Below are 19818 nucleotides of genomic sequence, written 5' to 3'. Positions count from 1 at the left end.
TCATACAAGGTATGTTTATTAGATATTTGACATAAAATTATATGTAAATAAAATGCTTGATTCAGGTAAAGAATTCAACTGAAGAGAAACAAAACTGAGGCAAAGGACCAGACCTAATAATAAGGCAAATGTGTCCAAGCTGAAAATCATGTTTATAAAGTGCTTATAATTATAGTAAAATCATTGTATTCTCACCTCTAGCTCACACTTTTCACTCCTGATTACGTATTGTATTTTTCTCTTTACTGGAATTGGAGAATTAAATTTGTAGATATGACATAGTTTTATAACAATAGTCTAAAAGACTAGATGGAAGAGAATTGTTTTACTGCTTTGCTGCTTTGTATTTATGGGCTACATTTCTTGTGACTAAATCTAGTTGGATATAATGTTAAAAATAACAGTAACCCTTCAATTTTCTGAATTATAGGGTAACTTATTTTAATAATAAAGCTTTGAAAGTGTCAGACTGTGATATTGGTGCATGCAAACATTATGCATACATACAATGCGGAAAAAAACCCCAAAACATACTTAAGTAGAAGTCAGTTAAAAACATTTATGCATTTTAGTCATTTAAGGTGAGTGGTGGTGAGATGTCTCCATTTTATTGAGGCAGCATGCACGCAGAATGAGTGGATTAATTCTATGTTTTGGTTAGCTGACAACTGTATCAACCTTATCCTGACTTTTAGAACTGTGTTAATCCTTGTTCCCTGCTTATAATCCCTCTACAAGAGCAAGCAAGGTGTATGATGCTTTATTTTAGATCAAGACAAGGCATCTGACAGTGTTTGGAAATTGCCTGAAGATTTATTGTGGTGAGTGTGACATTTTAAGCTAAATAGTCTTCCAGAGTACTTACAGAAATAACAGGAAAATTTGAAGAACTGGTAAATGTTTGGTTTGGTGGTTTTTAGATCAGGGTTGCACTTTAGATGATATTTCCATTTTTAGTTACAGGTTCCTTTTTTACTTACTGCTTTAACAATTGCTCTTTCTTCTACCATAGAAATTAATACCATAAAAATAAATAGCCTTTGGAACCTTATTCAGTAATAAATGAATTTTATCCATCTCCTTTTTAGTGGTTTTTAGGAATTAAGTTCATGAGCCCACATGTGCAATAGCTTTCATTGCCTACCAAATACATGTTGACCTTGGAGTCCCTTTAGTGTTCTTGCATATTCCCATGCTTCTTTCATATTTTGTTTACACTTCTGGTACATGTGGGGTTTTTGTTTGTTTCAGCAGACAGTCTTTCATGTAAATGCTTCTGTTCTGTGGCCTCCATCACATTTTTATAGTTTTTCTAAACGATGGTTCAGATGTTGTCCCAACTTTAAGTGGTATCCTGGCTCATTTCATCTTTCTGGGCATGACGTTAGATACTGGATGGTAAATTTGAGACAAGTGTTATAGATGTCCTTGGCTTTCCTTTTCTGTAGGAAAACACCTCTGACTAAAACCTTTGGAACACCTGTAGGCTTGGTGTTCTCAAGAGCTCGGGAAGAAATCTAGTGTATCTGCAGCCTCCAGGATTGGCAAGATAAAGATGGTCTTAGTGCTCTCTTCTGCTCTAAACCTTCTTTGGTTGGCAATGAAATACAGTCCATTGAAGCACAGAATATTGTACTTATTTCAGCTTATTTCACTAGGAGCTCTGCCACTGCCTTCTTCCCACCATTCCTTATTTTAAGCTAACTGCTAATTTTATCAGGGTGACCTTTCTCTATAAAAGAAAAACCTTTCAAAAGTTGTCACTAATTATTCTGTGACTCCACTCTTGAATATTCAGATGATAAATCCTCACATACTCAGATAAGTTTTTCATAATACATCCCATAGGGGAGAAGACTGAATTGCTGTTTAATATACTTGTTCAGAAATATGAAAGAGAATTGTACAATCTGTGATATTTTTTTTTTCTACGTAATACTAGAAGATCCAGTATAAATTTCAAAAATAGTAGAAGGAAGATTAATCTAGCAGTTAAAAATGGTTGTAGATCTTTTATGGAGAAGAAGCAAACAGTAATGACTGGATGGAGGGCTGTTTGAAGGGTTTTGCCATGATAGTGAAAGATTTAGAAACAAGAAAATTTTGTACCTCAAGCAAGTTGATTTAGTTAACTTGTGAGGTCAGAAGCATCCAAAATAACCTTCTTTTGGAAATAAATTTTTGAAATTTTGCTGGCTAAATGATTCGGAATAGATGCTTCTTTGACCTTAAATCAGTGATTCTGTACATTTCTAATTCAGCAAACAGTGCAATAAGGTTTTGTGCACTGAAAAATTAGAGTGATTTTAACTGTGATAAGAATTGTTGTCATTCAGTTCCCTGTTCTAGCCTGTATTTCATTGCAAACTTTATTTGAAATTAAATCTGACTTTATAGCTGTACTTGTCTCAGTGTCCACAAAATTAAGTGGCTACAGCTTGATAATCTTTACTTAAGGTAATTAAGTAGTTTCTTAGCTTGTAAACTGTTTAGAATGGGAAATCAGTGTGTCCACTTTAATTTTAGGCTGCCTCAGTTTTTTTAATCTATGATAATTTTGTAGGTTTGTATACTTTTCATCACTTGTATTCAGGAGTGAAGAACTGGTTTCTAACTTTGTGACTGACAGATACTAACCAAATCATTTACTAGTGCTTGCTGTTTTGTTAAGGGATCTCCTTTGGGTCATCAAATGTAGTGACCCAAAAGAGCTGAATAGCTGGACTGCCTCTCTCCTAAATTAATGACAGCTGATTGCAGTACCTCTTCTTTCTGCAGATCTTGCTTTTCTGAATTTTTTTCCCCCTTTTTTCCTCCTTTTTTTTTTTTTTGTTGCTGGTATTGAGGGGGGTATGTTTGACAGTTTATATCTAATAATGGTTTAAAGAATGAGTGTTAAGTCCTTGCATTGTGTCATGAGGAAAGAAGGAAGTTGGATATTTTTTTAGGTGGGATTCCATTCCTTGGTTACCTTCAGGCTCTAGTATGTCACATTATTGTACCACCAGTTATTATAATCAGAATTGCTTCTTTCATGCAAATAGCTAGTAAAAGATTGTTGTGGTTTAAGCCCAGCCAGCAACAAAGCACCATGAGGCTGCTTGCTCACTCATCCCCCCTCGGTGGGATGAGGAGGAGAAAATAGAACTAAAAGCTCGTGGGTTGAGACAAGGACGGGGGGGATCACTCACCAGTTATGGTCACGGGCAAAACAGATTTGACTTGGGGGAGAAAAACCAAAATGAATTTAATTTGTACCATTCAAATCAAAACAAGGATAACAAGAAGTAAACCCAAACCTTAAAACACCTTCCTCCCGCCCCTTCCTTCTTCCCGGGCTCAAGTTCAGTCCTGATTTTCTCTACCTCCTCCCTGCCAGTGGCGCAGGGGGACGGGGAATGGGGGTTGTGGTCAGTTCATCACACATTCTCTGCCACTCCTTCCTCCTCAGGAGGAGGACTTCTCCCACTCTTCCCCTGCTCCAGCGTGGGGTGTCTCCCATGGAAGACAGTCCTTCACGAACTTCTCTAGCGTGAGTCCTTCCCACGGGCTGCAGTTTTTCACAAACTGTTCCAGCGTGGGTCCTTTTGATGGGCTGCAGTCCTTCAGGCACAGACTGTTCCAGTGTGGGCTTTCCCATGGAGTCACGGCCATCTTCGGGGGCATCCCCCTGCTCCAGCATGGGGTCCTCCATGGGCTGCAGGTGGGCATCTCCTCCCCCGCTCCCATCCACGGGCTGCAGGGGGACAGCCTGCTGTCTCACCATGGGCTGCAGGGGCATCCCCTCCTCCGGCGCACCTCCTCCCCCTCCTTCTTCACTGACCTTGGTGTCTGCAGAGGTGCTCCTTTCACATCCCACTCCCCTCTCTGCTGCAGTTTCCCCTTAAATCTGTTCTCCCAGACGCACTACCACTGTCGCTGATGGGCTCGACCTTGGCCAGAGGCGGGTCCGACTTGGAGCTGGGGAAGCTTCTAGCAGCAAATTTATCTCCACATCATTTTGGAGCATATGGTATTTCTGAGTTTTCTGTGAGAAGAGTCTTTTGCTAGGAAAATGAAAGTAATTTTGCTGCCTTCTTTTTCAAGGGACATGTTAGAAAAGAAACTTTCCTCAGACAGTGAAAACCTGGTGGTGAAAGATCATGTAGGATTTGGAAAAAAACCAGCACCCCCGGCTCAGTCAAAACATGAGTTCTCCTACGGGCACTGGCAAAATCATTCATATTTGAAAAGAAGGGGAATATCTTTATTTTTAATCTCTTTTCCAGAGATGGTAACTCTTCTACTGGAAAGCTTAAGCTAATCCCTTCCTCAGCAGTGGAAGATGTGACTATGCAAGGCAAAAATGGGCATCTGCATAAAGTAACATATAGTTCCCAGATTCTTTTTCCTCACTTTTCATATCTGATGAGTTGGGAACTTTGCATCACTGTTACTGTACTCCCTCTCTAACTCCTTCCTTCTCTTTGAAGTTCATTTCCCACCCCCCCCACCCCCCACCCCCCGTTTTCTGCTGAGTTTTGGAACAGATAGGAGCCCAAAGTGATTTTTAAGATTCTCTAGGGTGATTATAAACGTTTCTTCTTCATCTAAAAACATTTAGATCCGAGAGGGGAGAATATGGAATGGTAATGAGCTGGGAATAATCAATGTACAGTTTTAGTCTATCCTCCCTGTTTCCAGTTCAGAGTCTCTTACGTTGAAGTAGGATGCTTGTACAGTTTAGGGAATCTTCAGAAAGCTATATTTGACATCACTGGTGCCATGACAATAACTATATGGAGGACCCAGTAGTGATGCTCCATGATGAGTACTGCTTTGTTTTGTCTGTGGGAACTAAGTGTACTCTGACTTGATCTGTTTAAGCTTTGATGAGGGATATTTGCTGATTACAGCTCTTTCTGCTTTAACAACTTAAATAGTATGACAGAAATGGTTTGTAGTTTCTCCTGTCATTCTTTCTGGGGAGATATGGATAAATGGCAGCAAATAAGGAAATATCCACAACTATATGTAAAATGTCTGTAAACATACAATGAAAATAATTTCTGTATTTACTCATAGAAACAACTTCACACTTGAAATTAACTCTTAAGTAATAGATACTTGAGCTGCTGTTATTTTACTGCAGTATTCTTTTGTGCGTTTTTAGTGGTGCCCTAGTTTTATGAAGCTCAGGAATAGTCACATGAATATATTCTTGGATTTTCGTCCAATATTGTTGCTAAGGAAACATCATCTTTAATACAGCTTGTCTGTATTAATCAATGCCTGTTAATGCTCAGCACAAACCAAGTAAAAATGAAAAAATCTTAATTTCTTTTATAATAAAGTAGTGTATTATAGACTATTCTCCTTCAGGATCCCCTGCCACTACAAACCTCCCACAAATTGGAGGGTCATGTCCATGTCTCTGGTCTCATGCCAAACAGACACAGTATAGACAGTTTTTATACTTTTTTTTCATAGGCTGCCGTTAATATTTATTATCATTAATCTAACATAGGTATTGTACAGTGCATGCATCTGGTCAAAATGGTGAGAATGCTTACATGCTGCTCTAAAGGGGAGAAAGAATCTTTTCTGTATGAAGTATAGAAGAGGAGCTTGAATGCACCAAATTGAGAAACATACCTCTGTTCAGTATACTGTTAAAATTGTAATATTGAATTTCAGCCTGCTTTGAATATCGATCTAGGAAAAGACCAGTCAGTCAGAGATATCAGTGGAAATCTCAGCTCTCTACAGGTCCAGCTATTGGTTTTGTTGCAGTAGTGACAACAGATTTTTCAAATTTTCTACTTCTGAACTCTTCTGAGAACTATCAAATTTTATAGCCAATTTCAAAATTAATTTGACTTAGCAGTTTGTTAGCTTAATTCCTGCTTTGTTTCATGGTCACATTTGCCTTTTGGACATTTTCCTTCATATCTGCCTCTTCAGAGACAGTACACTAGATCTAACATCTGTTCTTGAAAAGTCCAGGTCAGAAAGGCCAGAGGCAAGCAAGAAGGCCTAAAGAACTTGTCTTGTTAGGAATATTTGTTTCCTTTTTTGGACAAACAGCAATATTTTGTTCGTCAGCTTAGTCATCCTTCAAGGAAGAGGAAAGAAATCAGGCACAAATTTACAGTCTAGCTGTGTGGGCTAGATGCAAGCACAGCTTCAGCAGTCTAACCTGGATAGGTCATCCCAGCTCTCATTACCAGGGCAGCAAAAGGAACATGAGTTCTCTCCTGAGTGCAGAGCTTCTCATTCCACTAAGCAATCTCCTTCTTCTCCCTAGGAGAAAAAATGTGAGAAAATCCATGTGAGGGGGGCAGTATACTTAAGTCCACAGAGCCCACACAACAGATTTGGAAGCTGTCTGAAGAGCCACGCCACGCTCATGTTTTTCTGCCTGTCCTCAGCGACTGACTGGATGGATAGTAAGCAACTACTTCAAATACCATCCCAATAGTTGCACACTGTTAACACATCTGTAGAGGTGTCTTGGAGATCTTACCTGGGGTAGGAGGAGACAATGCACACTCACCGTTTGATCCTGTTAAATGCATCGTGCCCATGAGTCAATGTAGTCCCTGTATAGTGAACAGGGTTATCCATTTATGGTTATCCATTTTCGGGCACCCATTCTAGTTACATTTTTTCCTTCTGCACTGAGAAGCTATTTACAATGCATTGCTCAGGACTGTTTTAATAATGAAAGTTCCCGAATATGTGAGTTGTATCAATGCTTTTACTCTAGAGGTTAGACCAAGGTACTATATTTTTGTATTAATTGCTATGCCTGTAAGGATTGCTTAATCAGTCATAGTCCAATGAAAAAACTGAAAAGGGTCTCCATATTGCTTAAAACTGAAGCCTGATCCTTGAGTTTTGATCAGGACTCAAAATTTCAAACCTGAAATTCTGCATGGTGCCCCATGGGTGTGATAATACCCAAGACTTGAATATGAAGGAAAAGCATCTTATTATCATTCGTGGTTCACACGACAATCATGTAAATAAGTGTGGCAGTTCCTTTTCTTAGTGTTGGTAATAGAAATAGCAGTTCCTTGATTCTTTCCATGCTTCCTTTTTCCATCTGTCCTGATAGCCAGTGAGATAAAATACTTGCAAGTAGTACTTTAACCTATCCTTTTACTCCTTGGTCTGGAAGAAACAGTGAGGGAAGGTGTTTTTAGGTAATTATTTCTTCAGCCACTGCCAACAGCTCCGCTGTTTGGTTTCCCTGAAATCCCCACATATTGGCATTTTTTAAAAAACCTTGCTTTTTAAAAAATATTTATTGCATATTTATTTTCTTCTACTTTCAGTGACTGTCTGGAAAGGTTGTTAGCAATTTACTATAGAAACTAAAGTGATAAGGGAAGGATGTTGGTAATTCTACAGTGTTGTCAGTTGCGATTAAAATACAGGCTTTGGATCTTAATTTGTGCTGCATTATCCCATATGAAGGCAGAATTTGAGCTCAGCTGTTTAAGCCAATATTTTATATCATGATATAGAAAGAACTAATACTATAATATTGCTATTATTATTTGTCATTTATTAATTAGAAAGAAAAGAAATATTCTCTGTATTCACCTAATATGCTTTGAGTGGAATTAGTTGGCTCATTTGGGCTAGGACAATGTTTTCCTGGCCCTTGGTAGTGCCTTTACCGTTGTTCCTTTCCACCTCTGATGCATTGCCTTTGTCACTTCTGGTCTTCAGTTAAAAACATGCTAAACTAATTTTTGGTTGCTGGAAAGTGTTTTGTAAGGTGTGGTGTGAAGGTACTTTTGCATGTGTGGGTGCTCAGGGTGGTGCCTGAGTGTTTTTCAAAGTCGCAGTTGTGGGGTGATTTTCACTTGCCTGAAACTGCACAATGCACTAATACCAGAGCTAAGTATGGGTTTGAAGAGGTCATGAATCAGTAATAAGACTGCTGTGTTTTCACTTTTTCCTCTTAGTTTCAGTCTCTGTCTTTTTTTTTCTTTTTTTTTTCCCTTGCATATTCTTTTCACTTCCTTTGTCTTCTTGAATTTCTTTATTGTCCATGTGGTCTTCTCTCTCCCTCTCTGTGGTGTCATTGTAAAAATTAGATCATTTTGAATGCAGCATTTTCTCCCCCTCCTGATGCTTTTCCTTTTTCCCCGTGCGTACACCATCTGCCTGTGTGTGCTCTGGGAGATGTGCAGGTGTTGGTCAGGATTAGGTGGCAGAACTGAAGTGAAATGTGATAAGTTTTGCCTGCCAGGTCCTTTCTGCATTGCTATTTAATTATGAAGTTGCTCTGTCAAATAAAGAAGGAATTGAAGAACTGGAGAAATAACTCTGGAATTAAGAGAAGCAAAGTGGGGAACTGTTGGTTGCTTGATCCCAGTGCTGAGGATAATGCGGAACAGCAAAGAAGAGGAATTCCTATAGAAAAGTTGAAAGGTCCAGAGGCTTTTTACCTTTTGTAGACACTTTGAAGTTAAAGGTTCCTCTCAGAGTTGTGCATGTGGAATTTGTCAAGCAATATCAACCTACTGAAATGCTATATTAAAATAGAAAAAATATAAAAGTGTATTCTGTAGTGTCATATGACTTCATGAAATATTAAGCAACTTCTAACATGGTTTTCACTTGCTCTTTTTGTATATAGAAAATGCATACATCTTTTAAGTTATATCTTTTTTTCTGGTCATTTCCTGATTAGCTTTATCCTGGCTATTTCTTCGTTTATAGACTCCCCTTGTCTCCACCCTTTGAACTTCGTTTATCAAAACCTGTGTTCTTACCATTGCAAAGTGCTCAACCTTTCTCCTTTCCAAGTGATGTTGAGAAGATAAATACATTTAGTATACATTGTTAGTGGTTCTGTCCTCCAGTCTCTCAAGATCATTACTCTATGATTAGTTAGGGGTGGAAATTTTTTAGCCAAATTAAATAGCCAACTTTTGAAATTTTATCTTCCTGACTTACACATGGTATTTCTCCCGTCATTTTGGACTGCTGTACCTAGTCTGTGTAGAATATCATCAAGTAGCTTGTCTGGTTTCTATTAGGATATATTCTTACTTACTTTTCTGTATTATGAAATATGAATCTTCAGACCTCATGTCCTCCCTTGCAGCTTCCTTGCATAAACAAAACAAAAAACTATCTTGCTGACTACTGTGCTTTCTAGCTTGGTCCTAGATTTGATGAAACAGTTGTAATGATCCTCTGTGGACTGTGAACGACCCTGATATACGAAGTATAAGAAAATTCTCTGCAATGTTAGAAATGTGAAAAGTTAATAATTATTCAAAATCAACTATTCCCAATTGTTCTATATTAAAATTAAGATATTTAATGTAATCTTCATCTCACTTCAGTTTAGTCATCTGAAGAGTGGTCGTAACATCTAGTCTAAGCTAGTCATGCTTTGGCTTGCTGTTTGATCAGTGGAGAGATAGCTTCAGAAGGCTATTCAATCCTCTCACAAGAAGGATGTCAAGTAGTTTGTGAAATGAAGTACTTCTGGAGATGCATATCTCTGTTGATGATAGATGTGTAAATAGCTGAACGCTAACTTTTGTTGTCCATCCTTTGTGTTTTCAAATGTTAAGAAATAGAAAGAAAGGGAAAATAGGTATTTTTTTTAGTGCATGAAAATCTGACCTAATTTAATAAACTGTATTTTGGAACAGAGGATTAATGACTATTCTGCAATTAGTTTAATTGGAGAAGGCTTGAGGGTTCAAATTTAAGAAAGGTGGTGGCATGTACTTATTAAGGGAATTTTACAGCTATTGTGGAATCTGTGATACAAAATGACTTGTTAGTATCTACTATCAATGGGAAAATATTGTAGAATCATTTTTAAGGAAAAATATTCATGCAGCCAACTAGGCAAATGTAAAAGTTTCATGCAAAAATATTTTATATCTTTTTCTTTGGCAGCCTCGCTTTGCATCCTGAACGTGTGTTGGTGGCAACAGGTCAAGTTGGAAAAGAACCATACATCTGTGTGTGGGACTCGTACACTGTGCAAACTGTATCTGTTCTGAAAGATGTTCATACCCATGGTATAGCTTGCTTGGCTTTTGATTTAGATGGTCAGGTATGTAATTAATATTCTTTTTTCAAACAAATAAATTGTTTATCTGTCAGAAATCTTGTTATGTAGCTTTTTCTTTTTTTAAGGGAGTATTTTGACTCAGGTTTTATCTGGTTATTCTCAAGTTGAGGAAAAAAGCTGGCATTACTAGTGACTGACAAATATTCACATTTGGCAAGAAAAGTCTAACTTCGGAAGAGTTTTGAATGAAGATGAGGTGGTAGGGAGATTCTTGCGATCTGTGGGCCACAGTTCAGGGCTGTACCAAATGGTTGGAGATAGTGGACCTCCCCTGTGCAGGGGCATGTCTTGGGCACACAGTGATGGCAGTCCTGTTGCGTTACTCATCTCGGACTCTGAATGTCTTCAGGCAGTATCCCCTTCTCTGTCATGCATTTTGCATGTGTTGGTGGCTTTCCACATTTTGATTGTTTGTTCACACTCATGTATCCTGGATATGGGTGAAGAAAAAAGTTTTATTGGATTAAAATTTTGTTACTTTAAAACATTCTCTGAGTAGTAAATTGGTTCTCAGAGCTGCTACTTATAAGGGAGATCATTTTTAGCAGATACTTGCTCCTATGAGTAAAGAGGCTTTCTTGATTGATGTATTAGAAATGGAAAATACGCATTAGGTAGCAGCTGAAGAGGTATTAGCCATGGAAGTCCTTTTTGCAGTTGTGCTCTCCTAGTCTTATGCAGCACTTCTTCCCCTCCCACATAGCCTTGCAATGTGATATTCAGATTTAGCTATATTCTCAGTTCCTTTTGCTTACTAAAAAGGTCAATATCTTTCTCAAGGGAGGATGTATTGTAGAGAGCAGTTGCTGTCCTTACTAAGACAATATCAAATGGAGCTCTATTGAACACAAATAGAAGATAGCCTAGCTGTAACTTGTTTCTGTTAAAACATGCTGTAGTTGTTGTAGGGAGGTTTTGACTTTGTTGGAATGATCTACAGATTTTATCATTTAGGTTTCTCATTGTTGAGGGAGTCAACTCCTGGAGTCAGCTTCTTTCTAGAACATAATTTCTACTTGACAGCGATATCTTTTCTGTATGTTCTTTTCTGTGTAAACTTGTGTGACTTCCTCACTTGAACAGCCTTAATAATTTAAGGTGAAAATGTATCTAATTAGGGTTGAAGTCCCCTAACTCTTTTTTACAATGCAGTTATGCATCCCCTGGGTGTATTAGAGAGATTTGAATGTAGATCTGTGATTTGTTCTAGGAGTACCTAGTACCAATTCTTAGGTTTAAAGCCATAAATGGTCAGAATTTAGGCTGTCCACTTTTCTCAGCATTTCCATATGATGACTTTTTTTGTTGCATTTGTTAGAATTTTTATCTCAAAGGGAAGCTGGATACAGTTTTTTCAAGATCTGCATCTCCAGAATTGTCTTCATATGGAAATACAGTAAAACACAAATCCAGTTCAGAAAGATCTGCAAAATATGTTTGCTTACATCTTGCCTATCCTTTTAAATCCAAATTTGTCAGAGTCCCTGACCAGGTTCTTTTAAAGGGTTTAATGTTTGATATTAAAAATACTTATTTGATATATTTGGCGTTATATGGGATTTTGATTTAGTAGAGTGATACAGCAATATACTGAAACCATAACACAGCAATTGCAATATACAGATGTATCACAAGAAAAACGTGATAGAAACGTTTATCTGTTACTGTCATGATGCTGGGCATCTCCAGTCACCAGGGAGAAATATGTGGATTGAAGTGAGGTCAAGCCCATTGCCCTCTTCAAAGTTTGTTTTATTAATTGTTCAGGTTTTATACTTTATGTTGGGCTGTGCCACATATACACTCTCCTCCCCACCCCCAACTGGTCTGGCTAGTTCAGGAGGACGTTATTTATTCTTTATTTATTATCCTTTGTTAATTGTATTGGGGAACCTGATGGTTCACTGGTGCAGTTGTGTTATCTAAAACCAAGGTTACCCTCCAGTCTCACTGGTGTTGAGAGAAGTTCAGCTTGCTTTATGGTACGTTGTTCCCCAAGCTCGCTGTTTGGTTTCTTGTTTTTTTTTTTTTTTCTTTTGCTCTTCCCTGAGCTCTGCTTCACTGTGGGGGTGTGCTGGTTGGTAACAAGATTTTCTAGTTCTTAGGAGAACCGAGAACATAATTTAATCTCCCTTTTTGAGAAGTCAGTGTACCAGCTTATGTCTGGAAAGGCATCACCCAAATTTTTTGTGATGGGTATGCAGTAATTGTAAAACTGGTCTGCATTTACGCCTCTTGTTCTGCAGTAGGACTGGAATTGAACTGCTTGGAAGTGTAGCTGGAATTGAAACTGATGTTCCTTCCAAGAATGTTTTCAAAGACAGAATGGAAAGGTTGGACTTTGTAGTATCTAAAAAATTGAAGTTGGCGTTAATAAATAGGGAGCATGGATAGCAATTTTATTCAACTCGTTTCTTTTGTTCTCATAATCTTGGAGCTTTTCAGACAGTAAAGAAATTATGTTATTGGGAGTAGGCTTTTGCTTTTACAAACTCACTTTGATAATCTACGTAGAAACTGAAACTAAATTTGTCTTTAATGTGTGTAGGTATTAACTGCTGAACAGTGAAAAAAACTTTGTCCTAAAGACTTGCAAAGCTTTCATTTGTCAAAATTAAGATGTCACAATTCATGCATAAACTGAACAAAAAGACGTAATTTTCTTTAAGAACAAAACTCAAAATCACTCAGTTTCTTTTTATCCAATCTTTAATACTGTTAGTCTTGCTGTTGAGAATTTCTACAGGAAAAATAACATTTTTAACTGGTTAACAGATACAGTAAAAGTGGGTTGTTGGCTAATATGGTCAATGATTTGTGTCAAGAAAGCTGCACAAAATATCTTCATAGTTGGAAGACAAGACAGGCTGCAGAGCATAGAAAGATCTCAAACTTTTTATTTTTCTGTATTTTCTTGGAACAGTCTTTTTGTGCTTCCTAGTTTTACAGTTCAACTGGCTTCAGACTCTTTCTGAATATTAAAGACTTCATGAAATTTGTATGTTCGGGGTCTTTTGGGATTCTGGTTTGAGAAAGGATTCAGAAAGGAATAGTTTACTCATGCATGTTTTGAAGAATCAAGCAAAAGACTCCTAAAGCTTTTAACTGTTTTTAGTCTTCTGTTTGTTTCCGAGAGGACTGAAGAAAATATTTTTTTCTTTGTATCTCCTGAACTTGTAAAATAAATACTTAAATTCTGCAAGTTATATTTAATTAAATGTGAACACATGTAGTTTCATTAACTTCAGTGAGATTATTCCTTTTTGCAAACATCTCATGACTTCTACTTGCCATGCGTGCTATATATAATTATATATATTAAACATTATAAATCAGAAATATGTTGTTATCCAAGAAGATCTTACTACTTTATGACTGTGATGTCGTAACTAAAGAGATGCATGTATGGATGCTTTCGCATAAGTTGTCGTATCTTTAGTTTTCTTCTATATTGAAATGTAGCTATGACTTCTAACTTAAATATGTTATGAATTTGTTATCATTCGGAATGATGACTCTAGCATTTATTAATATATTGAGTTATTTATTTATTTTATTTGGATGTTTTTAGCGTTTGGTCTCAGTTGGTTTGGATTCGAAAAATACAGTTTGTGTATGGGACTGGAGAAAAGGAAAATTGTTATCAATGGCTCCTGGTCATACAGACAGAGTAAGTATAACTAAAGAATGTGAGTGTCAACGTAATTTTAGTTTGTTAAACCACGTCTGTGTATACATAGAGCTATGTCTTTACAAAAAAGTTTTATGTTTTAGAAGTTGAATCTGCATAAAGCTTGGATATGTATTAAGGTATGTGAAGATATTTAAGATATGTACATTTATTTCTAAAATAAAATGCATAACTTGCCGTTTATTTGTGTGTGATTTGTTGAGAGTGTAAGCATGTAGGGGAAGTGCAAAATTAATGCACTTCCTAGACCCTAATTCCCATATGGGAAATCAAAATGTAAATAATCACTTAAATTTTTCTAGTCTGTAAATTAACCTTAATGTTGTTTTATCATGTGTTGTAATTACTCTAGGAAAAAAAACCCAAGCAGAACTAATACGAGCTATACATTGCATTTTCAGTGTTGAATGAGGGGATAAAAAAGTCATTCCAGTAGTTCCATTTAGAACCTTTCAGACTGTCTGTTAATTTGCTACAAGTTTTTACTGTTTTAACTGTCTCATGCTAGAAAAGCCATCTCCGCTGACATCCTTGGGTTTTTTTATGCAGATATTTGATATTTCTTGGGATTTGTACCAGCCAAACAAGCTTGTCAGCTGTGGCGTAAAACACATCAAGGTAATGAAATAAACGTTAATTCAATTCATAAAATATTTAAGCTGTAGTAGTTTATACTCTGTAAAACATAGAATAATAGAATCTGAAAGCAATACATAATTATAATATGAAAGGTCCTCTGTAAGAATAATATTACTTCTTAGGAACTGCAGTCATGGATCACACCTGACTACGCTAGAAATTTTGCAAGATATATATATAGTGGAAAACACACCATCTCTGCTCAAAAGAGTTCATGCCCTGACAGAAGGAATGCAGAAGGAATGAAACAGTTGTCAGTAGCATCGTATGTAATGATCGTAATACAATTTAAAATTTAGGGTGTCTAAAACATGCTGTTTGAAATCCCAAGTAGCGTAAGACAGGATGCACACATTTAAGGTGAGTCTGGGTACTCAAGTTTCTGATTCTTGAACAAGTAATGAATTGTTACACTGCAGAGGTAAAATGAGTAGAAAAACCATTTCTTACAGTTTTGAGAGAGTGTGGGGATACAGTGGAAAGAGAAAGGAAAATGCTTGATCTTTCTTTTAATTCTTTTCTTTTCCCTGCTGTTATTTCTACCTTTGTTATTTTGAACACTCTGTACCTGTTACAGGATTCATAATTTGGACAGTTCATGTCTTTTTCAAGCAGAATGTTTCTGTGAAATGCTCTGCTTTGTTTGATCTATGTACTGACTGCTGTGCAGAAACAGCTTCTTCTTCAGGTTTAACTCTTGTCAGCAAGATTATCAGTGCTTGACTGTCATCAAATATGTTTCCTGAAGTCACTGCCTTCTCCTGTGCACTGTCTTCTGTGTTACCACATAACAGCAGTAGATGGCAGCTTGGAAGTTCTGTATTGCTCTTATGTGTAGGTTCCTGTGGTGGGAAAAATGTGTTGCTTTTTATACAGTGAACTTTAGATTAATATGTATTAATGGTTTATTGGAAAAAGTATTCAATATGTTGGCTAGATTGCATACGTCTTTGATTTAACATAGTGTTTAGCATGGCATTCACAGATTTCCATGAGCTTGATTGATAATGATCTTTTTTTCTACTTCAAGATCTAAAAGGACCGTTATGCCAATAGTGAGCAAATATTTGCCAGCAGTGATTTGGTATATTTAAGGTGGCTTCATGATGTCAAAACATATCTATTTAGATAAGCAAAAGTTTATTTGAGCAACTTCTAAGGCTCTACAAAGCCTTTTAAAATAACAATAAAATTTTAAAAATAATTGGTGTTTCCTTTTAGGAAACATTTAACTAAAAATCTGGATCCTAGAGATTTATAGGCATTTGGATCAGGCAAGAGATTTTTGTTGATGTGTATTTTTCTTAAACCATCCCTTCGTCTAGTTCTTTCAGATATCAATAATTACTTTCATGTTTGTACTATTACTGTATTTTTCCTCACATAGTATTACAATTTGCATAAAATATCACTTAATCAAGTTATATAGGTAATTCCAAGTGAACTGATATTGAGGAATTACTTTTCCTAGATATGGTACCTGCTTCCATATTGGAGCTAGGTGTTTGATTTATGCAGTGATTGTGCAGTTACTTCTCAAAGAACAACATAATCTGACCTGTGTACTTTGGTTAAAGAAACACTAGTTAAAATACAGGGATTTGTCTAATCAGTATATGGTTACGTCTTAATTACAGTATTGCTGGTACAAAAATCCGTTCATTGTAACTGCTTACATTATCCTGTATTAACTGAAGTCTCTGCTCAGAATTTTGAATAGATTATTGGTAAGAGAGAGACTTGCTGTGAAATACAGTTTCATAAACATGTATACAGGGAACATGCTGAGACAATGTAAGAGTAACCTGTTAGCAGTGATGAAATAAATGCTTTCACATTTTGCACTGGATTACTCCAGCAGCTTGTTGACTTTCCAGTGCACATTTACATATTTGGACAGGAGGGTTTGAAGGGAATATGCAAGTGCTGCTTGTCTGCAGAGATCGCAGAAACTAGAGTGTAGCTGGAGATTTGGTTGGCGAGTATTGTACTCTGACAAGAGACTTCGCATGTCTTTAGGAGTCATTAGTACATGTTGGATCACCTAGGATGAAATTCACTCTCTTGTGATTGCTGTAATCACAAATGGTTTATTAGAAAGTTCTCAAAAATGCTCACCTTAGATGGCTGCTTTGCATGCTTAGTGGTTCTGATGCGAAGTGGTAAGTCTATAATAAAACCAGCTGCTTTCAAACAGAACAAATGGCAACCTTATCACAAATTTACATGCTTAGATTGCATCTTTAAATGCCTAAAGTAACATAAAATACAAATGCAGCATTTGCAAAGTGGAAGTCTTACATCAAAGAAAGATTAGATAATTCTATTATAAAATGCTTTTCAAAAATGATTGAAAATACAACTGACTCACAAATTATAATTTGAAAGAATTTCAGTTTGATTTAATACTGATACCCTGAAACTCTTTCTCAGCTAGTCTGCTATGCTGATTTTATGGAAAGATAAAGTTTGTTAATAACATAAAAAGTTGATAACCAACTGGAGAACTAAAGCAGGGAAAAGGGTGGTGTTGTGCTAAAGCGTAAAGAAGTTTGGCAGAAAATAAACCCCCTTGCATTCCAGCTTGTCCTCAGATATCACAGGGTCTGGGGGTGGTGAGGCTTAGATTCTGAGTGATGCCCAATTCAATGCTGTACATCCAGTCATGTTCAATATATTGAACTATCACAATTATGGATGCACAAATAGCACACTATACTTTCAATTTAGTTGCATTCAATGAAATAGAACAGCCAGACTTAAGGAGTTTGATTGCATTCAACAAACTGTCATGGATAGATTTTAATGAATAGTACAGTTTATTAAAGCAACAGGAGTACAGGTTCTTTTGGATTGCTGGTGATAAATACACTGTCTGCAAAACATGTGCAAATAATAATACAGTCAACTACAAGCACACTAAATGATGGAAAAACTCTACAGAGATTTGTAAGTTTGCTGGGGAAGCACTCAGTATAACCGAGGGTTCAAGTCTTACCCAATAGGCATCCCTATGGGGGGAGAGAGGTTCAGCCTATGGATGGATCCCAGAAGTCAGCAATGTCCTCCCAACTTGTCTATGATGGTGTCTTCCCTAGCATTCCTCCTCTCTTAAGCCCTTTTATACTATTTTCTTATTTCTAGGTAGAGCTTGAGTGACTCTAGTCATACATACCTTTATTATGATTGGTGTAAAATCTCCTTGCTTTAGTTTTAAAGGTATATGCTAGAGAAAATTCAGAGCACATGCTCAGTGAGGGGTGGTCGCACCTTGGAGGTGGGTAGCTTTTGGGATGGAAGTGTGTTTTGGCATTATAATGAGATTATAATGAGCAAAGTTCACCCAGAGAACATGACTTAGCATGTCACTACTCCAGAACTGGACACTTTTATATCAGAAGTAAGGCAATAGTGTTGACAGAACCCCATTGTTTCACCTCCTTGCTTCAATGGATTCAATGTAGGGACCTTCTATTCTTGTTCCAGTAGTTTCAGTTCCCCATCCCTGCAATGATATTACAGAACCTGGCCGTGGTCCTTCCACCCTGTGTGTTGTTTCTCAGAGTCAGCATACCAACCTCCCCTGGTGTTGCTAACATCTAAGGTTGCAGGTTATGTTGCTTAGGGAATTATTATGAAACAGATTTCATGTATATCCACCGCATTCCACCCTGGAGGTTTATCTTCCCTTAAGAGGTGGGAGGGACATATCAATAAGTCACCTCCATCAATCATTCCACAGGTATGAATGATGATGCCTTTTGGAGGTAAGGTGCTTCTCTTTCAGATGTACGTATTAAATTATAGATTATTAGCAAAATATCCATCTTTCTAAATCACTTTATGTTGCAGTTCTGGAGCTTGTGTGGCAATTCATTGACACCAAAACGTGGTGTTTTTGGCAAAACTGGTGATCTCCAAACTATATTGTGCCTAGCCTGTGCAAGGGATGAAGTGACATATTCTGGTGCACTGAATGGAGATATATATGTATGGAAAGGAATCAACCTTGTACGGACAATACAGGGAGCACATGCTGTAAGTATATCTCTTTAAATTAATATAAAATGTTAAACAGATTTCTGGAGAGCTGGAAAGGGCAGTGCAAGATCACCTGGTCTGTGTTCCTAAGCAATTTTGATGATAGAAACTCACTATGTCTAATTTGAATATATATTTTTTTTTTCTCTCCTTTCTGTTGCTTAAGATCGCTGTTATGGTAGAAAGTGAATGCTAGATTGAGAAATACATTTAGGTGTCTATTTATGTACCGTCTCCCATTATCATTGATGGAGGACTTAGTAATCAATAGAGCCTGGAATGCATTTAAGTTTACCCTTAAGTAGACATGTATTACTCTGTTCAATTACTCATGCGTGGATATATATAGTGACATCTTATATACCAGAGTTGAGTATATAGCTGTCTCCCCCAGAGAATATGGATCTACTTTATCTGACTTTCTTTTGTGGATGCGTGACTAATCCAAAAGGATGTCAGGAGGCCTGGTCTCCTGTATTGGTGTTGAATCAAAGAAACAGGTCCCCAGAGAGGCTGTGGAGTCTTCATCCTCATCTCTGTCCATTTGGAGATACAGCACAGCTGGACACAGCCCTGAGCAACCTGCTGTTATCTGACAATGATTTGAGCAGGGGTTTGGACTAGAAGCTCTCCAGAGTTTTGCGCCAACATCAGCTATTCTGATTGAGTCCTACTGACTGGTTGTCTGATAGCTCTCTAGAGTCTGTTGATTCTATGAACTGTAATGTAAGCCCAAATACCTAGCTCGTTTGTAGACACATATGTTTAGTCATTTTGGCTTAACTCAATCACTCTTCCTTGTCCTATGTTGCTGCCTTTCACTGTATTCATTCAGCTTTTTAGAACTGTATACAGCTTTGAAAAGTGAAGACATACCAGTGAAAGTGTAATAAAATTATTCAAAAGTGCTTGGTAAGATTTACTTTTAATCAAAATGTTTAATGTGACTATGAAGTAATTATATTTTTGCTACATAAGTTTTCATTGTATTTTCCATATTCTTTCAAAGCGTACGGTTTTGTGATTAAAGTAGGCAGCAAAAAAACACATAGTGGTTTGCAATCTAATTTGTGCATGCCAAACTGAGAGTTCTCATTTCCTCTCATGGTAGTAAGTCATATACAGTAATATAATGCAAGACTCAACTTCTAGCTTGTCTGAGTATTACTTTAAAAACAAAGCCAATCAATTTCCGGTTATTTTAACCTACGAGGCATGAAACTGCTAAAGTAACTTTATGAAGCTATATTATTTGCTGGTCGAAGGTTGATTTTCATTTCGAAAAGCACTGTGCTATCTAGATAATATTTGAAGTTCCCTTATTAACAATTTAAAATAGTGTGAAAATATA

General features: G+C 37.0%; 1 protein-coding gene across 8 annotated transcripts in view; it reads left to right on the top strand.

The window, feature by feature from the left end:
• EML5 (EMAP like 5) overlaps positions 1 to 19818 on the top strand; it is a 119088-nt gene that overhangs the window by 12421 nt on the left and 86849 nt on the right. For all 8 annotated transcript variants that reach the window (XR_008234541.1, XM_052782942.1, XM_052782940.1 and 5 more), the window contains exons 2-5: positions 9919 to 10078; positions 13668 to 13766; positions 14337 to 14405; positions 18279 to 18464. Coding sequence is in view for 7 of the 8 variants with exons in the window: in XM_052782942.1 (XP_052638902.1) it covers positions 9919 to 10078; positions 13668 to 13766; positions 14337 to 14405; positions 18279 to 18464 (514 nt within the window). In the remaining variant the exon portion in view is untranslated. The remainder of the gene's footprint in view (positions 1 to 9918; positions 10079 to 13667; positions 13767 to 14336; positions 14406 to 18278; positions 18465 to 19818) is intronic.

The sequence above is a fragment of the Harpia harpyja genome, chromosome 3 (assembly GCF_026419915.1).
Source record: "Harpia harpyja isolate bHarHar1 chromosome 3, bHarHar1 primary haplotype, whole genome shotgun sequence".
NCBI classification, from domain to species: domain Eukaryota; kingdom Metazoa; phylum Chordata; class Aves; order Accipitriformes; family Accipitridae; genus Harpia; species Harpia harpyja.
The sequence above is the reverse complement of the archived record's forward strand: the minus strand, read 5'-3'. Positions and strand labels throughout refer to the sequence as shown.